At 37.3% G+C, this 22,839-nt stretch overlaps 1 protein-coding gene and 1 non-coding gene across 2 annotated transcripts in view; both read left to right on the top strand.

Moving 5' to 3' along the window:
- Positions 1 to 19,335, top strand: part of TMEM167A (transmembrane protein 167A) — a 44,656-nt gene extending 25,321 nt beyond the window's left edge. Inside the window, exons 2-4 of the mRNA NM_001114511.1 lie at positions 6,679 to 6,788; positions 11,373 to 11,407; positions 17,990 to 19,335. Of these exons, the coding sequence (NP_001107983.1) occupies positions 6,679 to 6,788; positions 11,373 to 11,407; positions 17,990 to 18,060 (216 nt within the window). The 3' untranslated portion in view covers positions 18,061 to 19,335. The remainder of the gene's footprint in view (positions 1 to 6,678; positions 6,789 to 11,372; positions 11,408 to 17,989) is intronic.
- On the top strand, positions 8,601 to 8,671 carry MIR2463 (microRNA mir-2463). Its single transcript, NR_031005.1, has one exon. It is a non-coding gene; the product is annotated as a microRNA mir-2463 (primary transcript).
- Positions 19,336 to 22,839: the final 3,504 nt, after the last annotated feature.

Below are 22,839 nucleotides of genomic sequence, written 5' to 3'. Positions count from 1 at the left end.
GTGAGTTTGTCCTAAATATCTTTTATTGTGTTGAGATGTTTCCTCTATATCTAGTTTTCTAGTTTTTGTTGTGGAAGGATGTTGCATTTTGTTTGAATTCATTTTCTATGTTTAATGAGGTGATCATGTGCTTTTTATTCTTCAGTTTGCTCACATTGAGTGATTTGTAGATATTGAGAAACCTTTGTATCCTTGGGATAAATCCCACTTGAACATGGTGTTCAGTCCTTTTAATGTACTATTTGATTAAGTTTGCTAATATTTTGAGTATTTTTTATCTATATTCATCAAAGGTATTGGCTTGTTATTTTCTTTTTTTGTAGTGTCTTTGTTTGGCTTTGGTATCAAGGTAATAGTGGTGTCATGGAATGAATTTGGTAGCATTCTGTCCTTTTCAACTTGGACTAATTTGAGAAGCGTAGATGTTTGGTAGAATTCCGCAGTGAAGCTGCCCAATCCTGGACTTTTGTTTGCAAATAGTATTTTTATTACAGGTTTTCTTTCACTTGATCAATCTGTTCAAGTTATGTTCACTCAATTTTGGCAGGCTTTGTGTTTCTATAAACATTTCTTCTGGGTTGTCCAATTTGTGGGCATATAATTGTTTATATTTTTATGATTTTCTTCTATTTCTGTGGTATCATTTGTTATTTCTTCTTTTTTCATTTCTTATTTTGTTTATTTAGGCTCTCTGTCTTTTCTTGATAAAGCTGGCTAGATTTTGTAGATTCTGTTTGACTTGTCAAAAACTTTGCTCTTTATTTTACTGATCTTTTCTATTGTTTTTAATCTCTACTTTATTGCTTTCTGATCTTTATTATTTCCTTCCTTTAGGTGACATTGGGGTTTGTTTGTTCTTTTTCTGATTGTTTTAGGTGGTAATTAGGATGTTTGTTAGAGATTTTTCCTGTTTCTTGAGGAAGACCTGTGCTGCTATGCACTTTCTTCTTAGAACTGTTTTTGCTGCAACCCATAGATTTTGTAAGGGTGTTTTTTCATTTGGGGGCTCCCCTGGTGGCTCAGTGGTAAAGAATCCACATGCCAATGCAGAAGACACTAGTTTGATCCTTGAATTGGGACGATCCTCTGGAGAAGAAAGTGGCAACCCACTCCAGTGTTCTTGCCTGGAAAATCCCATGGACAGAGGTACCTGGCAGACTGCAGTCCGTGGGGTTGCAAAGAGTCACACACAACTTAGTGACTGAGCACGCACGTTTTTGTTGTCAATTGGTTTCACGGTATTTTTTTTTTTTATTTCATCATTGTCCCATTTATATTCTTGTAGCATGTTGTTTAGTCTCCATATGTTTGTTCTTTTCCTGTTTTTTTTTTTTTCCCGCTTGTGGTTGATGTCTACTTTCATACCATTGTGGTCAGAAAAGATGCTTAAGATAATTTCTGTGCTCTTAATTTGTTAAGGCTTGTTTTGTGATCTTGTATGTGGTCTGTCCTAGAGAATGTTCCATGTGTGCTTATTTAAAAGAAAAAATGTGTATTCTGATTTTTGGAGCTGTAGTGTCTTGTAGATATCAAGTCCAACTGGTCTGATGTGTCATTTAGGATATCTGTTTCTTTATTGATTTTCTGTCTGAAAGATCTGGCCATTGATGCATATATGTAATTAGTGTAAGACCCTCTGGCTGTTTTTAACCATTTATTATTATATAATGTCCTTCCTACCTTTCTTTATGGACTTTAAGTCTCCTTTGTCTAATGTGAATACTGCTACCACCAATTTCTTATCATTTCCAATTCCATAAAATATCTTTTTCCATCTACTAACTTTCAATCTGTGTGTTCTTAACCCAAAGTGAGTCTTTTGTAGGTGGCATATTGTAGTGTCTTATTTTTCGTCTAACCTGCCTCTCTGTGTCTTTTGATCAGGTCATTTAGTCCATTGGCATTTAAAGTAGTTATTGATGAATATGTACTTATTGCCATTTCAACCTTGTTTTCCAGTTACGTTTGTACTTCTTTGTTGATTTCTTTTTTTTTTTCTTTTTTTCTTTTGTGGTTTGTTGGTTTTCTTTTGTATTATGCTTGAGATCCCTTCTGTTTGATTTTTGTCAGTCTGTTGTATATTTTTGATTTGTGGTGAACCAGAAACTCCAACACTTTGGCCACCTGATGCGAAGAGCTGACTCATTTGAAAAGACCCTGATGCTGGGAAAGATTGAGGGCAGGAGGAGAAGGGGACGACAGAGGATGAGATGGTTTGATGGCATCACCAACTCGATGGACATGGGTTTGGGTGGACTCAGGGAGTTGGTGATGGACAGGGAGGCCTGGCATGCTGTGGTTCATCGGGTCGCAAAGAGTCGGACACAACTGAGCAACTGAACTAAACCAGGTTTTTAAGTATATTGACACATAACTATGTCTACTTGGCATTTTGTCATTTTTTCTTATTTTTCAGTCAATGTACTGGCTTCTTTAAATGATAGAACTTCCCTTCCCTGGTGGCTCAGGTGGTAAAGCGTCTGCCTACAAAGCGGGATACCCGGGTTCAATCCCTGGGTCAGGAAGATTCCCTGGAGAAGGAAATGGCAACCCACTCCAGTACTCTTGCCTGGAAAATCCCATGGACAGAGGAGCCTGGTATGCTACAGTCCATGAGGCCACAAATAGTTGGACAAAGTAAAGTTGAGTGACTTTACTTACTTAATCCTTTTATATGCTTGCCTTTCCTATTGTAATTTCCCCTTTTCCTATTAAGGCTTGCTTTTTTTCTCTTTAGAGAAAACCTTTCAATATTTCTTCTAGGGTAGGATTAGAATTGCTGTATTCTTTTAATTTTTGCTTGTCTGAGAAATTCTTTATCTTTCTAGTCTAAATGATAATCTTGCAGGGTTTAATATGTTGTAGGTTTTTCTCTTTCAGAACTTTTTGAGTATATCATGCCACTCCCTTCTGGCCTACAGAGTTTCTGCAGAGAATTCAGCTGATAGCCTTATGGTGATTCTCTTGAATATGACTCTTTGGTTTTCTCTTGCTGCTTTTAGACTTCTGTCTTTGTCTTTAATTTTTGCCACTTTAATTACGATATGTGTTGGTGTGGGTCTGTTTGCTTTCATCTTTAAGGGGACCCTCTGTGCTTCCTGTACCTGAATATGTTTCTTTCTTTTGGTTTGGGAAGTTTTTAGTCCTGATATCCTCAGCTACATTTTCAGTCCCCTTTTATTTCTCTTCTTTTTGGACCCCTGAATTGTTAATGATATACCAGATGGACTTCTCTGAAGGCTCAGTGGTAAAGAATCTACCTACTGGTGCAGGAGATGCAGGTTTGATCCCTGGATCAGGAACATTCACTGGAAAAAGAATTGGCAACCTGATATTGTTACATGGGGAATCCCACGGACAGAGGAGCCTAGTGGGCTACAGCCCATGGGGATCAAAAGAGTTGGACATCACTTAGTGACTAAATCACAACAACAACAAAACGATACATCAGAGATCTCTTGTTTACATTTTTAGAATTTTTTCTTTAGCTGTTGAGATTGAGTGATTGCCATCATTCTGTTCTCCAGATCACTTATTTGTTCTCTGTAATTTAGTCTGCTGTTGATTGCATCTATATTTGCTCTTATCTTAGCAATTGTATTGTCTACCTTTGATTGGTTCATGTTTATAGTTGCTAATTCCTTGTTACAATGATCTGAATTTCTAACAGTTATCTTTTTTAATTCCTATAACATTTTTCTTCCTTTTTGAACCCAGGGTCTGGGAGACTGGTGAGGGCTGTTTCATTTCTTTCAAGGGAATTTTTCTTGTACTTTTAAATCTGAGTAGTTCCTCTGCTTTTTCATATTTTTTAACTTCATTCTGGCTCTATGAATTTAAGAGAAACAGTTCTCTACTATGGATTTGAAGGTGTGTTTTTAATATGGGAGCACCCCTGTATAGTCTGTGTGAGTGCAATATTTTTGACAGCCACAGTTCTGCCCATATGCAGCCCAAAATTGCTTCTCTTTTTCCATTGTGTTTGTCCCAGATATAGTGCTGAGCTGTAGGCTGTGGTGCCGACTGGACTGGTTCTAGGGGCCAGGGCACTGTGGCTGCGTGAATCAAGATGGTTGTGCTGTTTCCTGGGACCTTAACTGCCTCTGTGGCAGGCCTCTCTCAGGACCTGTCCACCTCAGATCCAGCTCCAAGCAGAGGTGGGAAGAGGGTGGACCTGGAGCACTGAGTACTCCTCCACAGGGGCTCTCTACTGGAGACATGCCTTTCTGTGCATATCGAAGTCCACCCCATACCACTGCCAAAACCCAGACCCACCCACCAACTCCTTCCCCCTTTACCCCCACCTCCACTTTAGGGGTGCTTCAGATGGATCTCAGGTGGCTTCAGCCTGTAGCAGCTTGAAGCAGGGCTTGAGTTCCCACCCAGAGACTGAGGCCAGGTTGTGGCAGTGAGAACACCAATCCTAGCCATTAGACCAGTGGTCAGTGACAAGGCCCTGGCCCTTTAGCTTTGCAGAAGAGTACCCACAAAGTTGGAAAGTAGTGAACCAAGTAAAGTATTTGTTAAAAGGGGAAAAAAAAGAATACAGTATGTGTGGATAGACACATGGGTAGACTCAAGAGTTGCTGAGTCACGCCCTCATGGCAGTTTGAATTACTTTTATGGGGTAGTTTCTTCCAGGTTTCTTTTGGCCAGTCATTTTGATTTGCCTGGTTCACAGTCCATATTTGGTATATCTCAGGATCCTCCCATGTGTGAGGACACATCTCTTAGCCAAGATGACTTCTTCCAAAAAGGCATATGGGTAGAATATCCTTTGACATCACTCCCGCTTTGACCTCCAGGGAGCCTTTCTGCAGGAATGTGGTCGAGAAGGTCTCATGACTCCCTAAATGAGAAATGAATGAGAAGCTGAATGAGAAATGTGTGGTCTGGGCAGGGCCCAGCCTCCTCCCTTATTTGTGCTGCTATTTTCGTCTTGGAGTTTCAGTCCATAGGGAATGAATCTCTAGTTGCTTTACTCTGGTAGGTGCCCATCTTCCTCATGCCTCGGGACTGTGGGCTCTGTGGCTAGACCTGGAACACCAGACCCTGAGAGCTGGCTCCTTGCAGCTGTTAATAGATGGAGTCCTCCTGCAGAGTGTGTCTGTGAAGAGTCACTGCTTAGCTGTAGCCCAACCTGATCACACTTTGGGAAGTGTGGTGAAGTGCAGCCATCAGCACCAGTCTCTCTCCACCCTGATTGTTAGCAAGCCAGCACGCGTACATTGCTATCAAGTCTAGGCCCCTAAAACCCCTCTGTCTGTTCCAGCAGGCAAGGATGCTTCCCAAGCCTACCTGTGTAGACCCTTTCTCCTTTACACATGCCTACCAGAGGCATCTTGATGTCCCATCTTGATGCCTTTTTTTTTCCCTGTCCTACCTGGTTACATGGAGATCTTTCTTGCAGCTTTGGTTATATAGGAGATCTTCTGCCCATTTCCAGTTGGTTTTCTGTGAGAATTATTCCACATGTAGATGTATTTTTGATGTGTTTTGTTGGTAGAGGTGAGTTTCACATCCTACTCCACCATCTTGATCCCCCTCAGGAAGTACTTCTGAGTCTACTAAGTAAATATATTGTTGGCTACTGTGTGAGATTGATATATTTTAGCTACCTGTATATAATAGAAAAGTTGTTCTTTATTGTATGTACAGTAGCATTCCTGTGTTGTTTTTTTTTTTTTTCATTCCTGTGTTTTTAAAAAATTGTAGTATTTACTCCGTCATCTCTTATTGGGCTCCCACTGTGTGGCTGTCGGATAGTTAGGTGCTAGAGATTCAGTTTGTCCCCTCTTTAGGGATGAGTATTATGATAAATGTGTAACAGTTTTATTTAAGAACAGATTCTTGTGTTAAATTTTTTATCTTAAAGTATCATCAGTGAATGAGCAAGTCCTTTTTCCACCAAAACCTAATTGACAACTATTAGTTAATGCATGGAACGTGACTACTTAAAGCATTCTTATTCTAAAAGAATTTCAGAATTGAAAAATCTTGAGCCAGCATTGAGTCTGTCTCCCCATTCTCCACCTAGTTTTACTGATGTGAAACAGATTTAGAGAGGGCAGTATTCAACTGAGGTTGCATAGCCAGCTTACTTGCAGAGCTTGGAGACCGTATGTTCTGCCTAGTAGTCTGGGATCCTAGGACATCTGTATAAATTATTGGTTTGGCTTTGGTGAGCTGTTCTGGATTTGTAACATTTTTGGTGGTATTTTTAAGTTCTTGAATTTAGAATTTTTGTTGCATCTTCTGAATTCCTTAGCCCAAAGAATGGAGAAGAAGGTATGGTCTCAAAATACTTTGTGATTTTGCTTTTAAGGCTTCTATGGTGGCTCAGATGGTAAATCGTCTGCCTGCAATGCAGGAGACCCGGGTTCGATCCCTGGGTTGGGAAGATCCCCTGGAGAAGGAAATGGCAACCCACTCCAGTACTCTTGCCTGGAAAATTCCACGGACAGAGGAGCCTGGTAGGCTACAGTCCAAGGGGTCGGAAAGAGTCGGACACAACTGAGCGACCTCACTTTCTTTCTGCTTTTAAAAAGCGTTCTCAGACATGTCATTCTGTTTGCCTTTTTGAAGAAAAAAATGTGATTCTTAATATGGAATTGTCTGACTTTTTTTTTACCTTTGCAGTTTATCTTGTGACATTAATTTTTCTTTTTCTCTTTTTAGTCTGCCATTTTCAATTTTCAGAGTCTGTTGACTGTAATCTTGCTGCTTATATGTACCTGTGCTTATATCCGATCCTTGGCACCCAGCCTCCTGGACAGAAATAAAACTGGGTATGTTACTAATAATGTTTAATCACCCAAGTTAGTTCTTAGAGATATTAAATGCCAACTATTAAAAGTCATTAAGTAATTTAATTTCTATATGTAATTTAGTGTGTATAACTAAATTATAAGTTTTATGTAAAATTTTATGGAAAAACTAAATTATGTAAAAATAACTTTTTACATTGTTTTTCCTTGTTTTTAAAAAATCCAAATCTTTATATTCATAGATTCTTACCAAAAAGATAAATATCAGAAGTTACCTGAAGTGTGCTGGACTGAAAAAAAAAAAGTATTTTAAAAGATGAGATAGTTTTTCTTTCTGAAATTATAGCTACAGTTTAGTAGTTTCAGAGACAGGGTTTGGCCTTCGTTTTTATAGTAAAATCCATTATCTTATCTTGAAAGCATGAAACAGTTTATAAGCACTGTGTCCACTACAGTACTAGTATAGACATCCCATCTCCACTCCAGGACTGCTCTAATCATATAGGCTCCCCAGCTGTATCATAAAGCAAACATCTTTGGAGAAATTTAGCTTTCTTAAAGCAATAATAAAAGTTAAGTTTTGGGCATGTCATATCCCTTTTAATTGTATGTTAACACTCCTGCCAAAATTGAGCTTAATGCGATACTACATAGACTTAAAATTTTTAAGTGCCATGTTTCTCATACAGAAATACATGTTGAGTTCAACCAGAAGGACAATTTTATTAAAAAAAAAAAATAGAGACCATATGGTGAAAACTGTCTAAACTTTCTTTGCCTTACAGATTAATTCTGTGAATAATTGTCTTAAGCCTTTCATAGTAAGATCCTTAATCATCTTAAGAAATAATAGGATGAAATAGAACACTTCACATAGGAATAATTAATTATCTCCACCTTTTTTGTTTTTGATGGAAAGGAAAAGTTCTAATTAGAATACTGCAAAGTCGGGCTCTGTTCTTCCACTAAAAAAATCTCCTACAAGAAGCAAAGTAGTAGATATTCAACTATGAGAGGAAATAATTATCTTCCCTTCAACTGCATTATATCTTTGGGGTCATAATTAACATTTATTCAAACATTCCATTATCTAAATCATTTGGCTTTTGTTACTGTTTCTTTTTATTGTGTAGGTTTGTTTGAACATCTATAAAGGCATAGAGAACCCCTACCCAGTTTTGAATAATGAAGATCTATAATCTTATCCAATAAACTGATGATCTGTCTCTATCATCCTAAGGCATTTTATTTAACCTACTGAAGGGGAAAACATGTTATTTGTCCATGGGTTTTTCTCACTTCCTTTGTAGAGATTATGTTCTTATCATTTGACCTTTTCTCTGAACTCTTATTGCACTAAGTCTTCAGTCCCTTTGTTGAAATTACATAATTTTATTTGTTGCTTAGTTGTACAAGAAGCCTTTCTACTCAGCTAAACAATTTGATTTCCTCCTTCCCTTTCTCTGCAATCCCCTGTGGGTTTCTCTGGTGGCTCAGCAGTGAAGAATCCACCTGTGCAGAAGGCACAGATTCAATTGCTGGGTTGGGAAGATCCCCTGGAAAAGAAAATGGCAACCCACTCCAATATTCTGCCTGGGAAATTCCATGAACAGAGGAGCCTGGCGGGCTACAGTCCATGGGGTCGCGAAGAGTCAGACCCAACTTAGCAACTACACAACAGCAACAAAGCATATGGTAGAATGCAGTAAACGATCTCATGGATTGTTAGTTTAGATTTCTAATACATAATGTTTAATAAAGAATGTATTTCATTCATGAATAATCACTTAGTGGTAGAACAGAGTATTTGTACATTTCTGGTGCTGTGACAAAGTAGGCTGCATGTGGTGGAAATGTCTGCTTCTCATTCCTTTGGAAGCAGGAATACATCCACAACATGCTACATTAAAAAAGGAGTTCTCAGGGCTGCCAACCTTACAGTAGAGGTTGAGTAGTAGTATATTTCTCCTACATAAAAGCAAAGAAATAGCATGCCTATTTTTACATTTCAGAGTATATATGATACAGTTAGCTGTTTGAAAGGTTTTTTGAAAAACTTTTTGTTTGCTTCTGACTGTGCTGGGTCTTCATTGCTTGCTACATGGGCTTTTCTCTATTTGCAGCAAGTGGGAGCTACTCTCTAGCTGTGGTGTGCAGGCGTCTCATTTCAGGGGCTTCTCTTGTTGAGGAGCATGGGCTCTGGGCCAGGCAAGCTTCAGTAGTTGCAGCTCGTGGGCTCAGTTCCTGTGGCTCATGGGCTTAGTTGCTCCTCGGCATGTGGGATCTTCCCAGAACAGGGGTCAAACCTATGTCTCCTGCATTGGCAGGTAGATTCTTTACCACTGAGCCACAGTGGAAGCCCTAAAAACATTGTCTCTATACAAATGTTAAGCTCCTTTCATTTTGACTTGTACAAATGAAATAATTTCTGTGGAAGACATTTTTACTGGTCCTTGTTCTTTTCTGTTAAAAATGTATATTTATGAAAGTCATAGTAGACTTTCCTTTGATTATACTGAGTATTCCATGCTTAAGTGAACTAATTAGATAAAATGGACCAATTAGATAAAATGAGTTCTTAATAACTTCACTGTTGAAAATAGCAACTTCATTTTTTGCTGCTTCAAATAGTATAGAACTTAAAAGCAGCAGAGAAGAGTTGCTATTTTGTCTACTTTCCTATTTTCATAGACTTTATAATTTTATCAGCATATATGCTTACTGGCTTATGTCTTTAAAAACTAAGCAGCATATTTGTATTGGTGTTTACCAGCTTAAGTTCCTTTTAGCATTTGGGATATCGTGTAAATGTCTAGGTAGGGAAATATGTGAAAAAGGCCAAAGCAGTACCAAATAATCTCTTATGTTGCCAAATTAGGAATTTTTTTCGTTTAAGTAGCTTTTAATATGCTCTGTTATAACAATTTCCTACTGATGCTTTGATGCTAATTTCTAGACTATAAGACCTGAAAAGACCTTGACTATGATGATATGGTTTCAGACTGTTCTGAAGGGCCCTTAGCTTCCCATAGAGGAACTTCAAGTGTCCTACTTCTGAATACCTCAACCCGAGCAGCTTTGAGTCAATAATTCATTTTATAATCAATAGATTTTTAGAATCAAGTTTGCAGGGCATTGCAGATCACTAACCAGTTGTCTTCCATTTTTTGATGAAGTGTAAGCCAATGTTAGTGATACCTGGAGTTATTGTCCATACCTTTAGCCTATGTAATATTGAACACAGCACATGTTAGTCACTGTTCTAAAGACTTTCTGTGTAATAACTCATGTAACCCTTATAGCAACCCTGTTAAAATGAGATAAAATAACCTGCTCATAGTTATGCAGCCAATTAAGTAGAATTGAACTTAGGCACAGTTTAGCCCTGATCCTTTGCTTTCAAGAGTATACATTTGTCCTTTTTATTCCTATAGTGAAGTTTCACCTGTCAGAATTCCTATCGTTCACAATACTTATATTTTTGCCCATTTCATTTAATCTGAACTAAGGGACTTTTTGCTATGATGTCAAGAAATTACTGTATACTTCAGAGGAGGAACATGTATGGAACTTCATTGAGTCAGCATTTTTTTTTTCAGTCTTAACCATTCCAATATAATGATTTATTGCCAGCCATCTCTTTGGGCAAAGAAAATATAATTTCTCTCAAATATAAACATGATTTTCTTCCTATAACAATTCTAATTCACTGCAGTAATATTAATGTTAATTTATCTTGATTTGTAACCATATGTAATACTATATATATTTCTGTTCTTTTGTCACATCAAAATAATTGTCTATAATCTATTCATTGAATGTCATTGTTTTTAAGCTGGTGTTTTTTAATACTTGCAAAATAAGTGATATATCCATATAATATGTATTTATAATATATTTATTCATGGAACTGAAATAGAAATATTAGTCTAATTTTTAGTATTTCCAGAATATATGTATTTTAAATATGTATTTTTAATTTTATATGAAATTATAGTTTCATATACAATATCCCTAACCAATGTTTTCTTATGTTGAGATATGTTATATTGAATATATTACATGGAAATATAGGCTCATATTTTTGTATTCCTCCTCATTTAATGTTATGGTCATATAAATACTGTCATTGGAGTTCATGATTATAGATCATTTAAATATAGAACTACATTCAGGAAAGTTTTTTCAGTTAATGTCAAAATTTATCCAAAACCAACTGTGTCCATTTACTGTTTTTTCAAAATTAATGTTTATTTAAATCAGCGTTATGTGTTTTTTGCTTTTGAAGGTAAAGCACTTGAAGTTGATTGAATTAATCTTTTAATAGTAAGCTCTTGTGCAAATTTTTGCCATTCTTACATTAATTTACTTTGGGCCCAACCTGTGACACCACATATGTTCCAATTTCTAATAGTTTCTGTACATTGATGGTTGATGAGCTATTGTGTCCTACTTTTCTAAATAAGTAGTGGCTCAGTATCAAATGAATTTCAGTTTAAAGCAATACATCAGCAGTTAAAATGCTAGTATGTAATAAATTACCTATATGATACTGAATAATCTGTCTTTCCCAGTAATCGGTAGCTACTTTTTTATTTTCTGCAGGTTGTTGGGTATATTTTGGAAGTGTGCCAGAATTGGTGAGTCTCTGTCTATTACCTCTGTACTTTCTTATGCTGTAAACTGTTGGCCAGTTATATTCAAACAAACCAAATGTCAGTTTTTAAAGTGCAGACTTCCCAGTTGTGTACCTTTTTGCAGTACTTTATAGAGTTCCACATAACTCTTTTCTTGACTCTATTTAAAACAGTTTCACACATACTAATAGGGAGATGGAAAGCAGGTCAAAGGTGTCTGTAATTTAGACAGTAAACAGTCTGCATTCCTGGTTTTGAGGTTACAGGCAAGTATGTATATGCACACATTGTGTAGAGCATGCTGCTTCATATAACATGTACCATTTCCACAATGGAGGATGATTTTTGCATTTCATGAAAGGCTTGCTGAGCAACTATCTAATTGTCCTCTGGTAAGTCATAGACTCTTACTAGTTGCTTTTAGAAAACATGAACTATTTCATCTCTTGAATCCATGTATGTGATCATTCTTGAACTTTGTGTAAACGTGGATATCTTCTAACTTTTCATAATAAAGTTAGTAGCATCTTAAGTGTGTAAATGGTTAGATAACAATATATATTAATATTCATTGTCCCATAACATTATGTATAGTATTTAACACAATGCCCAGCACATACTAGATTCTCAAATAATTGGTAAGTAAATGAATTAAAATATACTTTATTCACCAATAATTTTTTTTTATTGAAGTGTAATTGATGCAAAATAGTATGTAACAGGGCTCCTCAACCTCTGGGCCACAGACCAGTTCTGTGGTCTTATTGCTGGGTTATATTGTATGTTTGAATTGCTGGGTCATATTGTAGTTCTGTTTTTACTGAGAAACCTCTATCCTGTTTTCTATAGAGGATGCATTAATTTACATTTCCACCAATAACCTCAGCAACATTTCTTGTGTCCCTTCTGATGATAGCCATTCTAACAGGTGTGAGATGACATCTCATTTTGGTTTTAATTTGCATTTCTGTGATGATTAATAATGTTGATCATCTTTTCATCTGCCTGTTGGTCATCTGTATGTCTTCTTTGAAAAACTTTCTCTCAGGCCTCTGCCCAGGTTTAATTGGGTTGTTTTTTTTGATGTTGAGTTGTATGAACTGTTTATAGATTTTGGATATTAATCCCTTATCAGTCATGGCATTAGCAAATATTCTGTCTCATTCAATAGGTTGTCTTTTCATTTTGTTGATAGTTTCTTCTGCTGTGGAAAAGCTTTTAACATTAATTAGATCCAGTTAGTTTATTTTTGCTTTTGTTTCCTTTAGATATGTCCCCCAAAATATGATTTATGTCAAAGAGTATTCCACTCTATTTTCTTCTAGGAGTTTATGTTTTCCAGTCCTACATTTAGGTCCTTAATCTACTTTGAGATTATTTTTATATATAGTGTGAGGAACTAGCTGTTCTGATTTCATTTTTTTACATGTAGCTGTCTAGTTTTCCCAGCACCACTGGTGGGGATGGGGAGGAGTTCCTGACACAGTTTGGTACAGTGTCTAGGGTGTTCTGAAACTTGGCCTGCCAGTGGGCCAGACCATGTCCCAACTGGACCCAGGGCAGGGCCTGGCCTGCTGCGATGGGGGTTTAGGGGGCAGTCTGAGTCTGTAGGTTGCAGGATTGTCACTAAGTTTCTAGCATTTAGTGTCTGCCCCCTGTCAGAGTGAGGCTGATCCAGAGGCTAGAGCAGGCTTCTCTGAGGACAGGACTGGGCTCCATGGGTTTCTGGGGCTGGTGCTTGCCCACTGGTAAGTGGAATGGGGCACTGAACCCTCTGGTGGATAGGGCCATGTTCAGAGGCAGCTGTGGGCTCTTAAGGCAGCATGTCTGCTGATGGATGTGGCTCTGTTCTTACCAGATGGGTTGCTTAGCTTGAGGTGTCTCAGCACTCACCTGTAAGCTGTTGGGCAAGGACACATTTGGGTCCTACCACTCATAAGCTAGAGGGAAGATTCTACAGTGGTGCCTGCCAGTGTCCATATGACAGAAGTAACTCAGAATGGCTCCCATCAGTGTCTGTGTCCCGAAGGTAAGATGCAGTCGCCTTTTGCTTCTCCAGGAGATTCTCCAAGGCCAGAAGGTAGGTTTGACTGAGGCTCCTATCAAGTCACTGCTTTGGCCCTGGGTGCTAAAACATGTGAAATTTTGTGGGTGTCCTTTAAGAGAAAGGACAAGAATAAACCTCATGCATTTATGATCAATTAATCCACAACAGTGGAGGCAAGAATATACAGTGGAGAAAAAGTCTCTTCAATAAGTGGTGCTGGAAAAACTTTACAGCCACAGGTAAAACAATGGAATTAGAACATTCTCTAACAGCGTACAAAAATAAACACATATTTAGGTCTTAAGTATCTTAAGACTAGATACTGTGAAACTTCTAGAGGAAAATATAGGCAGAAGACTCTCTGACATAAATTGCACCGTATTATTTTGGATACAACTCCTAGAGTAAAGGAAACAAAAGCAAAAATAAACAAATAGGACCTAATCACACTTACATGTGTTTGCACAGCAAAGGACACCATAAACAAAATGAAAAGACAATCTATGGGATGGGAGAAAATACTTGCAAATGATGTGACCGACAAGGAAATTAATTTTCAAAATACACAAACAGCTTGTATAGTTAAATATTAAACAGATAACCCAGTCAAAAATTGGGCAGATCTAAATAGACATTTCTTCATAGAAGACATACATGAATAGGCACATGAAATGATGCTTAACATCACTAATTATTAGAGAAATGCAAATCGGAACTACAATGAGGTATCACCTCACTCCTGGTCAGAATGGCCATCATCAATGGCCATTGAATAATAGATGGTGGAGAGGGCGTGGAGAAAAAGGAACCATCCTGCACTGTGGTTGTAAATTGGCACAGCCACTGTGGAGAACAGTATGGAGATACCTTAGACAAAATTGAGTTATTTAGACAAAAAATGAGTTACCATATGAGTCAGCAGTCACATTCCTTGGCATATATCCAGAGAAAACCATCATTTGAAAAGGAAAAGATATATGCACCCCAATGTTCATTGCAGCTGTAGAATATCACTCAGCCATAAAAAAAGAATGAAATAATGCCATTTGCAGCAACCTGGTTGGACCTAGAGATTATCATACTAAGTGAAGTAAGTCAGACAGAGAAGACAAATATATTGTACCACTTACAAGTAGAATCTTGAGTTTATTTACAAAAGAGAAATAGACTTGCAGACATTGAAAACAAAGGTGGGGAGATAAATTAGGAAATTGGCATTAACAAATACTATTACATACAAAATAGATAAATAACAAGTATCTACTATGGTGGCTCAGAAGGTAAAGAATCTGCTTGCAATGCAGGAGACCTGGGTCGATCCCTGGGTTGGAAAGTTCCCCTGGAGGAGGGCATGGCAACCCACTCCAGTATTGTTGACAGGAGAATCCCCATGGACAGAGGAGCCTGGCAGGCTACATTTCATGGGGTTGCAAAGAGTCGGACACGACTGAGCGACTAAGCACAGCACAGCACAGTATAGCACAAGGAACTATATTCACTATATTGTAATATCTTTAATGGAAATAAATCTGAAAAAATATATAAATATATCTGTATGTATATATTTACATGTATGTGGTTGTATAACTGAACACTTTGCTGTATATCTAAAACATTGTAAATCAGCTATTCAGTTAAAAAAAAAAAAAAAAAAACATTATGGACAGTTTGAGGGGATAGGGAATATCACTGGATTAGAGTCATCAGTTCAGTTCAGTCACTCAGTCGTGTCAGACTCTCCAACCCCACGGACTGCTGCAGCACGCCAGGCCTCCCTGTCCATCACCAACTCCCAGAGCTTACTCAAACTCATGTCCATTGAGTTGGTGATGCCATCCTACCATCTAATCCTTCTCCTCCTGCCTTGAATCTTTCTCAGCATCAGGGTCTTTCCCAATGAATCAGTTGTTCGCATCAGGTGGCCAAAGTATGGGAGTTTCAGCATCAGTCCTTCCAATAAATATTCAGGATTAGAGTCATACGAACATTAAAATTATTGGCTTATGGTGAAAATGTTAAGGCATTTTAAATCCATTTTTTTATGTAATATATTAGAAAACATTGTACAACTCCATTAGTAACTAATCCAGGTGACTTTGTTCACAGTTGTTGCTTGGAAGTGTAGGTAAAGGTTTCAGACATCTAGTTTATAGCTTTCTTAATAATATCCTGTTAGTATTATCTATTTTTATGTCTAATTATAAACTATACCTTTTCTTTTTTTGCTTGCCCATCTATTTCCATTTTCCTCTCTTGACTGCATGAATATCATAGGTTAAATAGTTCAGTTATTCACATATTGCCAATTATGTGAAAACCATTAGCTTTTCATTTTGGCAAAGGGTTTTAGAAAATGTTGGTACTGATATGCAGCTTTCTCAACCACATGTTCCTCTTATCTTGACACAGAATATATCCCCAAAGAAAGGATGCAATTTTAATGGGAAAAGGCCCAGCCAGAGCATCTTATCATGTTACACATCACAGTACAGCAACTGTTTCACATTCACTTAGAGAGACCTCAGACCAGACAAGAAGTAACATTCTCACCCTAGTTCAACTAAAGATGTTTAGCTCTACCACATGGCAGTCTCTTTTAAGAAAATTAAAAACAGGAAAATGAAACCCATATGTAAATCATAGTATTCTAAGTTGGAGGATGAGGAAGAGAAGAACTTCCTCAAAAATTAATTTTTAGCAGATGGCAAATTTAGGACAGTATTAATTTCTTCTTTTAGTATTTAAGAAGGCTGTATTTGACAATAAGGGTATCTAGACTTTCACTTTTCACTTTCATGCATTGGAGAAGGAAATGGCAACCCACTCCAGTGTTCTTGCCTGGAGAATCCCAGGGACAGGGGAGCCTGGTGGGCTGCCATCTCTAGGGTCGCTCAGAGTCGGACACGACTGAAGTGACTTAGCAGCAGCAGCAGCAGCCCTATGGAAATAGGGACAGGCTTCCTTATGAGATCTACCTGAAATTTTGGTCTGATTGATTTTTGTTCTTGTTTTGTTGGATAACTTGAGTTTTTTACTCTGAAAGAATCAGCATTGCTAAAAAACAAGGAACACCACTATTTTCTAGTTTTTTTTTGTTTTTTCCAGTTGAGATCATATTGTGAAAACTGTATTTTCTCACTTTCTGAATTTTCATTTAGTTGGAACACAGTTCATTAAATGTCTGTGGATAGAACACTCTGAAAAACACCAAATGTTTATTTTGTTTGTATGTGTGTAAAATGTGTCATATGAATATTGCCATTGAATAGATATAAAGATAAAAACTTACCAGTTGTATCCCTATGATGTCAGTGAGGGAGCTCTGAAAATAATGACCTTCAAGGTTTTAATTGCTAAGAGTGATCAAGATTGACATTTTCCAGAAATAATTAACTAACCTTGGTAAGTGAATTAAGGAACTTAGTTACTAGAAAAGAAATTATTTTAAACACCATAGAAAAACACAGGTGAGGGGAGTATAAACCATCTCTATAAAGGAAAGTGAAAGTGAAGTCGCTCAGTCCTGTCTGACTTTTTGCGACCCCTGGTAGGCTCCTCCGTCCATGGGATTTTCCAGGCAAGAGTACTGAAGTGGGGTGCCATTGCCTTCTCCATGGGATCTTCCCAATTCAGGGATCGAACCCTGGTCTCCTGCATTGCAGGCAGACGCTTTAACCTCTGAGCCACCAGAGAAGCCCTTCTATAAAGGAACCAGGTACAGACTCAGGCTTTTTCCTAGAAGTAGCACGTCCTCACTCTTTCCCCTTCCTTCCTTCTTCCTTTCGTGTGTGCCCTCAAAGCAGCACAAAAATGCCCGGTGCCTTGTATGTACAGTCTTGCAATTATTGAAGAAACAGGAATGAACAAGATAAGTTTGAGTTAGCTCACAATCACAGGATCTCTGTTTGCAAGACAATCGCACAAGCCAACTCCAGATCTACTTATGCAAAGGAAAATCTCCAGCTATAAACAGACACTCCTTAAACACATGTGAAAACTGACTAATTCAGAAGTGATTGTTCTATGTCTCTAACCCAGAGTAATTATACTATAAAAGATTTGATACGAAATCCATCTCAGAAATAGTTTAGGTTTCTCTAACGTGTTTTTTTTTTTTTTTTGACATTCTATGTGATGTTGATTTTTAAAATGCAGTTTTGTTGAATACTTGTTTATTTTCATTCAGGAATGCTATTTTTTCCCCTTACAAGTTTTTTGAGATAATTCCTCTTGGGTCTTTATCCTACATTCTTTGTTACATTTTTCAATATGTAGGTTTATGCAGTGACACTAAAATGGCGAATCCAGTGTTTTCTAAAGACATGACAAAGAGGTGGTCTTAGATCGGTATCGTTTAGTTCATTCTGGTGTGTACTTACTTTTATGTTGCATGTAGTTCATTTTGCCCCTGCCCCTAAGTGTATGGACTTCATAGGCAAAAATCTTATCTTGGTTTGTACATGCCTCTCCCTGTAGTAATAACCTTATGTTCACCACTCAGATAACATGAATGTATTTAACTGCCTCTTTTCCACCAGGTGAACGGAAGAGTCCGTATGTTGCAGTGTGCTGTATCGTGATGGCCTTCAGCATCCTTTTCATACAGTAGCTTGGAACAACGCCAGAATTCCAGTCGCTATCAGATTTAAATATGACAAAAAAGGACTGATCTGCCGAAAATAGTGGAAAGAATGGTTAACCCTTTTATCTCTCAACATTGAATGAGCTACACTTTCAGCTGCTGTTCTCCATTTTTGTTATTGGACCAATGTTCTATATAAATAATTAGGATGTAACATTTAATACGCAGAGTTGAAATGTGTCTGTAACAATCAACCTCGGTACTGTCGCTACAATATTACATTCTGCATATGTCATTCTTTTGTGCTAGATACCAGTCTTTAGTGAGGTATCTTTAAGGCACATAGTAGAAAACAAAATTGGCAAATTATTCAAGTTCCTTTCACTGTGATTTGGAAATGATAAATCTTTATAGAATGAGACCTTTTTTTCAGACTAGCTTTTTTATTGGAAAAAAAAAGGTTCAATTTGTGTTGGTATAAGGATTGCATTCATATTTAATAATGCTGGCTTTTCCTCTGGCCATACCATTTTGAGCATTAACCAGAGTACCTCTACTCTTAGCAATCTGTAGTTTATTACAGGTGTTTAAACTATTTAAAACAAGCCTATGTAGTTCTTAAGGAGGAAGATAGATGTGACTTCAGAGAAAATGTTAAGACTATTGAGAAAATGCTCCTATTTAACATAAAATAATTCAGAATACCTGACTGGTGTTATTATCTCTGAAACCTCTGGTTAAGTATGGATAAATGTCTTAAGCAAAAATTTGACCAGCTGTCATTCTCCAAATAAGACTACATGCTTAGAGTAAAAAGAGCTAAACAGAACAATTACAGAATGATAATCTTGGATGTGTTTTTCATTCTTTTTAGTGTTAGGTCTGTACATTTTTAATTACCCCAAAATACAAACTGTGTTTTTGTTTATTTAATACATTGCTCTCAATCTAGTTTATGTTTTCTATATCAACTTGAACTGGAATCTTGTGTAACTTAGTAAGTGATGATAAACAGCTTTCAAATCTACTTACCATATGCCATGACATAAATGTCTTTGAGTTTTGTTGATAAAGGAAAACCTTCAGTAATTTTCATCCAGGCAACAGGAATTTTGGAAATGTGACTTACAGATTTTGTAGTAGAGCAGTTATTACACATTTATGGTTAACATTTAAGGTTCAACCAAAATTCAGTTAAAATTTCAAAACGAAGGAGAGCTTCTTAGCTAAAAATTGCCTGTTACAGTTTTAATTAGATACTGTTGTCAGCTATTAATTGCCATAAAGATAAGACTAAACCTTTTTTGTTTTGTTTTGTTTTAAGAAAAAACTGTTTGGAGTTATTATAAAATGAGCCTGCTAGTAGCTCTTTCTGCAGAAACAAAGTACGGAACTAAAAGTCACTTATTTTTATGACTACTTTAAGGTGCTTAGTAAGAATTCTAGGAAACATCTAAGAAAATCTTGTTACATGTTGCTGGGTTTTTTTTGTTTGTTTGTTTTTTGCAAAAGATGAAAGCTTCTGTAGGCTGTCAGTATCTTTTTTATTGTACATTTCTGGCTTATCTATAGCTGATTTAAATGGTATATTTTGCCCTAGACAGGTAATCAGGTTATGACAATTATTCCTACCTGCACTGTCTCTTGGGCTTTTGCATTAGGTCAAGGATTTTCAGGGTATTCCCCAAAATAGAACTCTTATCAGCATACAGAGAGTAAGTAACCTTCCTGGGTCTAGTTTCTGAGTGGCCATCTGTTGTCCAACTCTGCTGCCAGCTAGGTTTTCCTAAAGCTATGTCAACTAACTTTTTTAGTTGTTTACTAACACAAAGCTAATATGAAGAGGGCAAGAATATTCTAGATAATCAGTTCTAGGCTATCTCTTTAAGTTGGAATTTCAGAGGAGGTAGGTGGAAGTAGAGGTAGAAATAATTTCTTTGGAAAATTTATGGCAACATATAAGCATTTTTTTTTTTTTTTTTTTTTCCGGGTATAGGTGCTGAACAAAGTGGGAAACAGCTTATTTCTGACTCCATTCTGACTTTTTGAAACTTAAGATCTTTGGGAGGTGGGAAAAAAAATCACAGGATTCTGTGGGGAAAAAAGGCAGTCAGCATATTCTTTTTTTTTCAAAGAGTTACCACTGAAGCCTGTTGTCTAACCTAAAGGGCAGAGAAGATAGTTAAGTAGTCCACAGAATATTCAGATACTCCTTTTGTGGTCTTAACAGGTTGCAGAAGAGGATTAAGGATCAATTTAAACATCAGAGGTTCTGCCTGTATCACATAGTCTTGGTGCAAGACCGGATGGGATGATGGGCACTAAAGTCCACAGTTTACTAGATTTGAATACTCTCCCTAATCTCCTTCCTGGCTCCAGAATCTTGATTCCAGCTTGCTTGGAATTTTTGTGTTGATGTTTAGTTCCTGATTGGCTTCAGCTGTACCAATGGCAGGAGCGTATCTTCTTTCCAGGCAGTCATAAAAAGACGGTCAAAAGAACACATAGTCTGTTGAATTCCATCTGTGGCTTAAAAAAGTTTAGATACAAGTCCAGTATCCTGTTAATGCTTATGCTGCTATGCCAGGCACTACTATCCTAAATGTTCTTTGCGTCATCAAGTTCAAAAATAGCCCTTTTATGCTGGGAAAAGTAGTAGTATGTAACTTGTAATAGACACCATCATCTTAGTAAAATGCAGATCAATCTAGTCCTAACCTAGGACAAAATAGAGGTTTGAATGAAATAACTTCTCTAAGTTCACAAAGTCAAAAATGAACAGATCTCAGGCTAGTTTTGTGAAAAAACCTAGCACTTGTAAATAGAATATTATTTATATTTCAACATTTCTAAGAGGCATTAGTAGAATGCCTTCGGTCTATTATCAGTGAAGATAGAAAGACAAGTACAGTTTCTTCACTCTAGTGGTTCATAATGTAGTGGGTGAGAGAGAAATAAGGTTATTTATATGAAGTACAATATGATAGGATTTACTACCAAGATAATACCAGGATTCTAGAAGAAAATAAAAAGGTGATAGTTCAATCAGAGATATGAACTTCCTTCCAGAGAAGCAATGCTTAAACTGAATTTAAGAGCAATACGCAAATGCACCAGGGATATATATTATGGGCCATCAGAACGTTGATTGTTGTGAAAGCCACTTAGGAAGTGGAGTTGAGCCGTGAACAACACAAGTTTGAATTGTGTAGCTCCGCTTACATGTTGGATTTTTTTCGGTAGTAAATGCTTTAGTAATAAACAATCCCAAGTTGTTGAATCTGCGGATATAGAACCATGGTTATGGAGGGCAGACTGTAGGATATGCATAGATTTTGGACTGCATAGAGAGTCAGCACCCCTTACCCCCTCACTGTTCAAGGGTCAACTACATTAAGACATAAGCCTAGAAAGGTGGAGAGAGGTTAGATCCTAAAGGGTCCTGTATTTTTCTCATTACCTACCTCAAAATTGAAGTGGAATGTGTTTTCTCTTGCCTGACAAAAAAAAATGTAGGGAAAAAAATTCCTTGCTTGGTGTATGTGTAAAAAAGATTGAATATATCCATGCCAACCTTATTTTAGACCAAGAATACAATAGCATCCTCTTCAGAGACACATGCATAGCATAGAAAGCCAAGGTAACTTACAAGTGAGGTCAGGTAGTCTTAGGAACTTTGCAGCTCATACTCTATCAATGCCAAGGGTAGTCAGGATTATTAAAGCACAGGTGCAAACATGAAGGTGGTTGTAATTTCTACATTTGCTGGGTGCACAGAAGAGATTTCCAGTCTTTTCAGTCTAAACAAGGAGATGTGCTCCTTTCAAACCCTTTGAGAAGATACTGTATCACAGGAAGTTGAAAACAAGAATGAAAGATTCTTACAGACCCCCTTTTTTTACTTTCCCTGTTAACTAATAAGAGGAGATGAACAAAAGAAGTGGGCTTCCCTGGTGGCTCAGTGGTAAAGACTCCACCTGCGATGCATTAGACACAGGTTCAGTCCCTCAGTTGGGAAGATCCCCTAGGGGAGGAGATGGCAACCCACTCCAGTATCCTTGCCTGGGAAGTCCCATGGACAGAGGAGCCTAGCGGTATACAGTCTGTGGGGTCTCAAAAGAGTCAGAAACAACTTAGCGACTAAACAACAACAAAATTAATACCCGAGTAATAGCATTTTTAATACTGTACAGCCTTGTTACTCTCAGTCTGCCTGAGAATAACTACTAGCTACTAGCTTCTACTGCTATAGAAGTAGTAGATACTACTAGCTTCCAAAAATAGCTCATGATTGTGCTATATATATTGCCTTCCATGATTTCCTTTACTTGGCCCTAAACCAGTTCCAAGATGGTAGTCTGAAATGCCACTAAAGTATTGCAAAAAAGAGGGTAGGTAGAAATACATTTCCTGTGATTTTGAGAGTACAAAGAAGCATCCTACTCTCTGGTTAGTGTACATATCTGTGGTGTGTAATAAAAATCAAAATGAACTCACAAGAGCCTCCTACTTTTGTCTTTGGTCAGATGAATGAGGGTTGTTTTAGAAGTTAAAAGTATTGAAATTGCCACCTTTTGAGTAGGATGCAAATAGATATGTTTCTGTTTTGCCTGCATTTTAATTTGTGGCTGGTCAGGTTTGGTTTGGGGGAGTTTTTGTATTGTTTTGCATCTTAAAGCTGTTCAGTCTATAGTATTACATTGCTCTTTCTTTGAGTGAGCCTTCAAGAGTCTAAGTGACTAAATACGAAGTCATGAATTCCCTCCAGAGATTGGAAATCTGATTCTGAGTGAAAGTGACAGTTAA

The sequence above is a fragment of the Bos taurus genome, chromosome 7 (genome assembly GCF_002263795.3).
Source record: "Bos taurus isolate L1 Dominette 01449 registration number 42190680 breed Hereford chromosome 7, ARS-UCD2.0, whole genome shotgun sequence".
In the NCBI taxonomy this organism is placed as follows: domain Eukaryota; kingdom Metazoa; phylum Chordata; class Mammalia; order Artiodactyla; family Bovidae; genus Bos; species Bos taurus.
The sequence above is the reverse complement of the archived record's forward strand: the minus strand, read 5'-3'. Positions and strand labels throughout refer to the sequence as shown.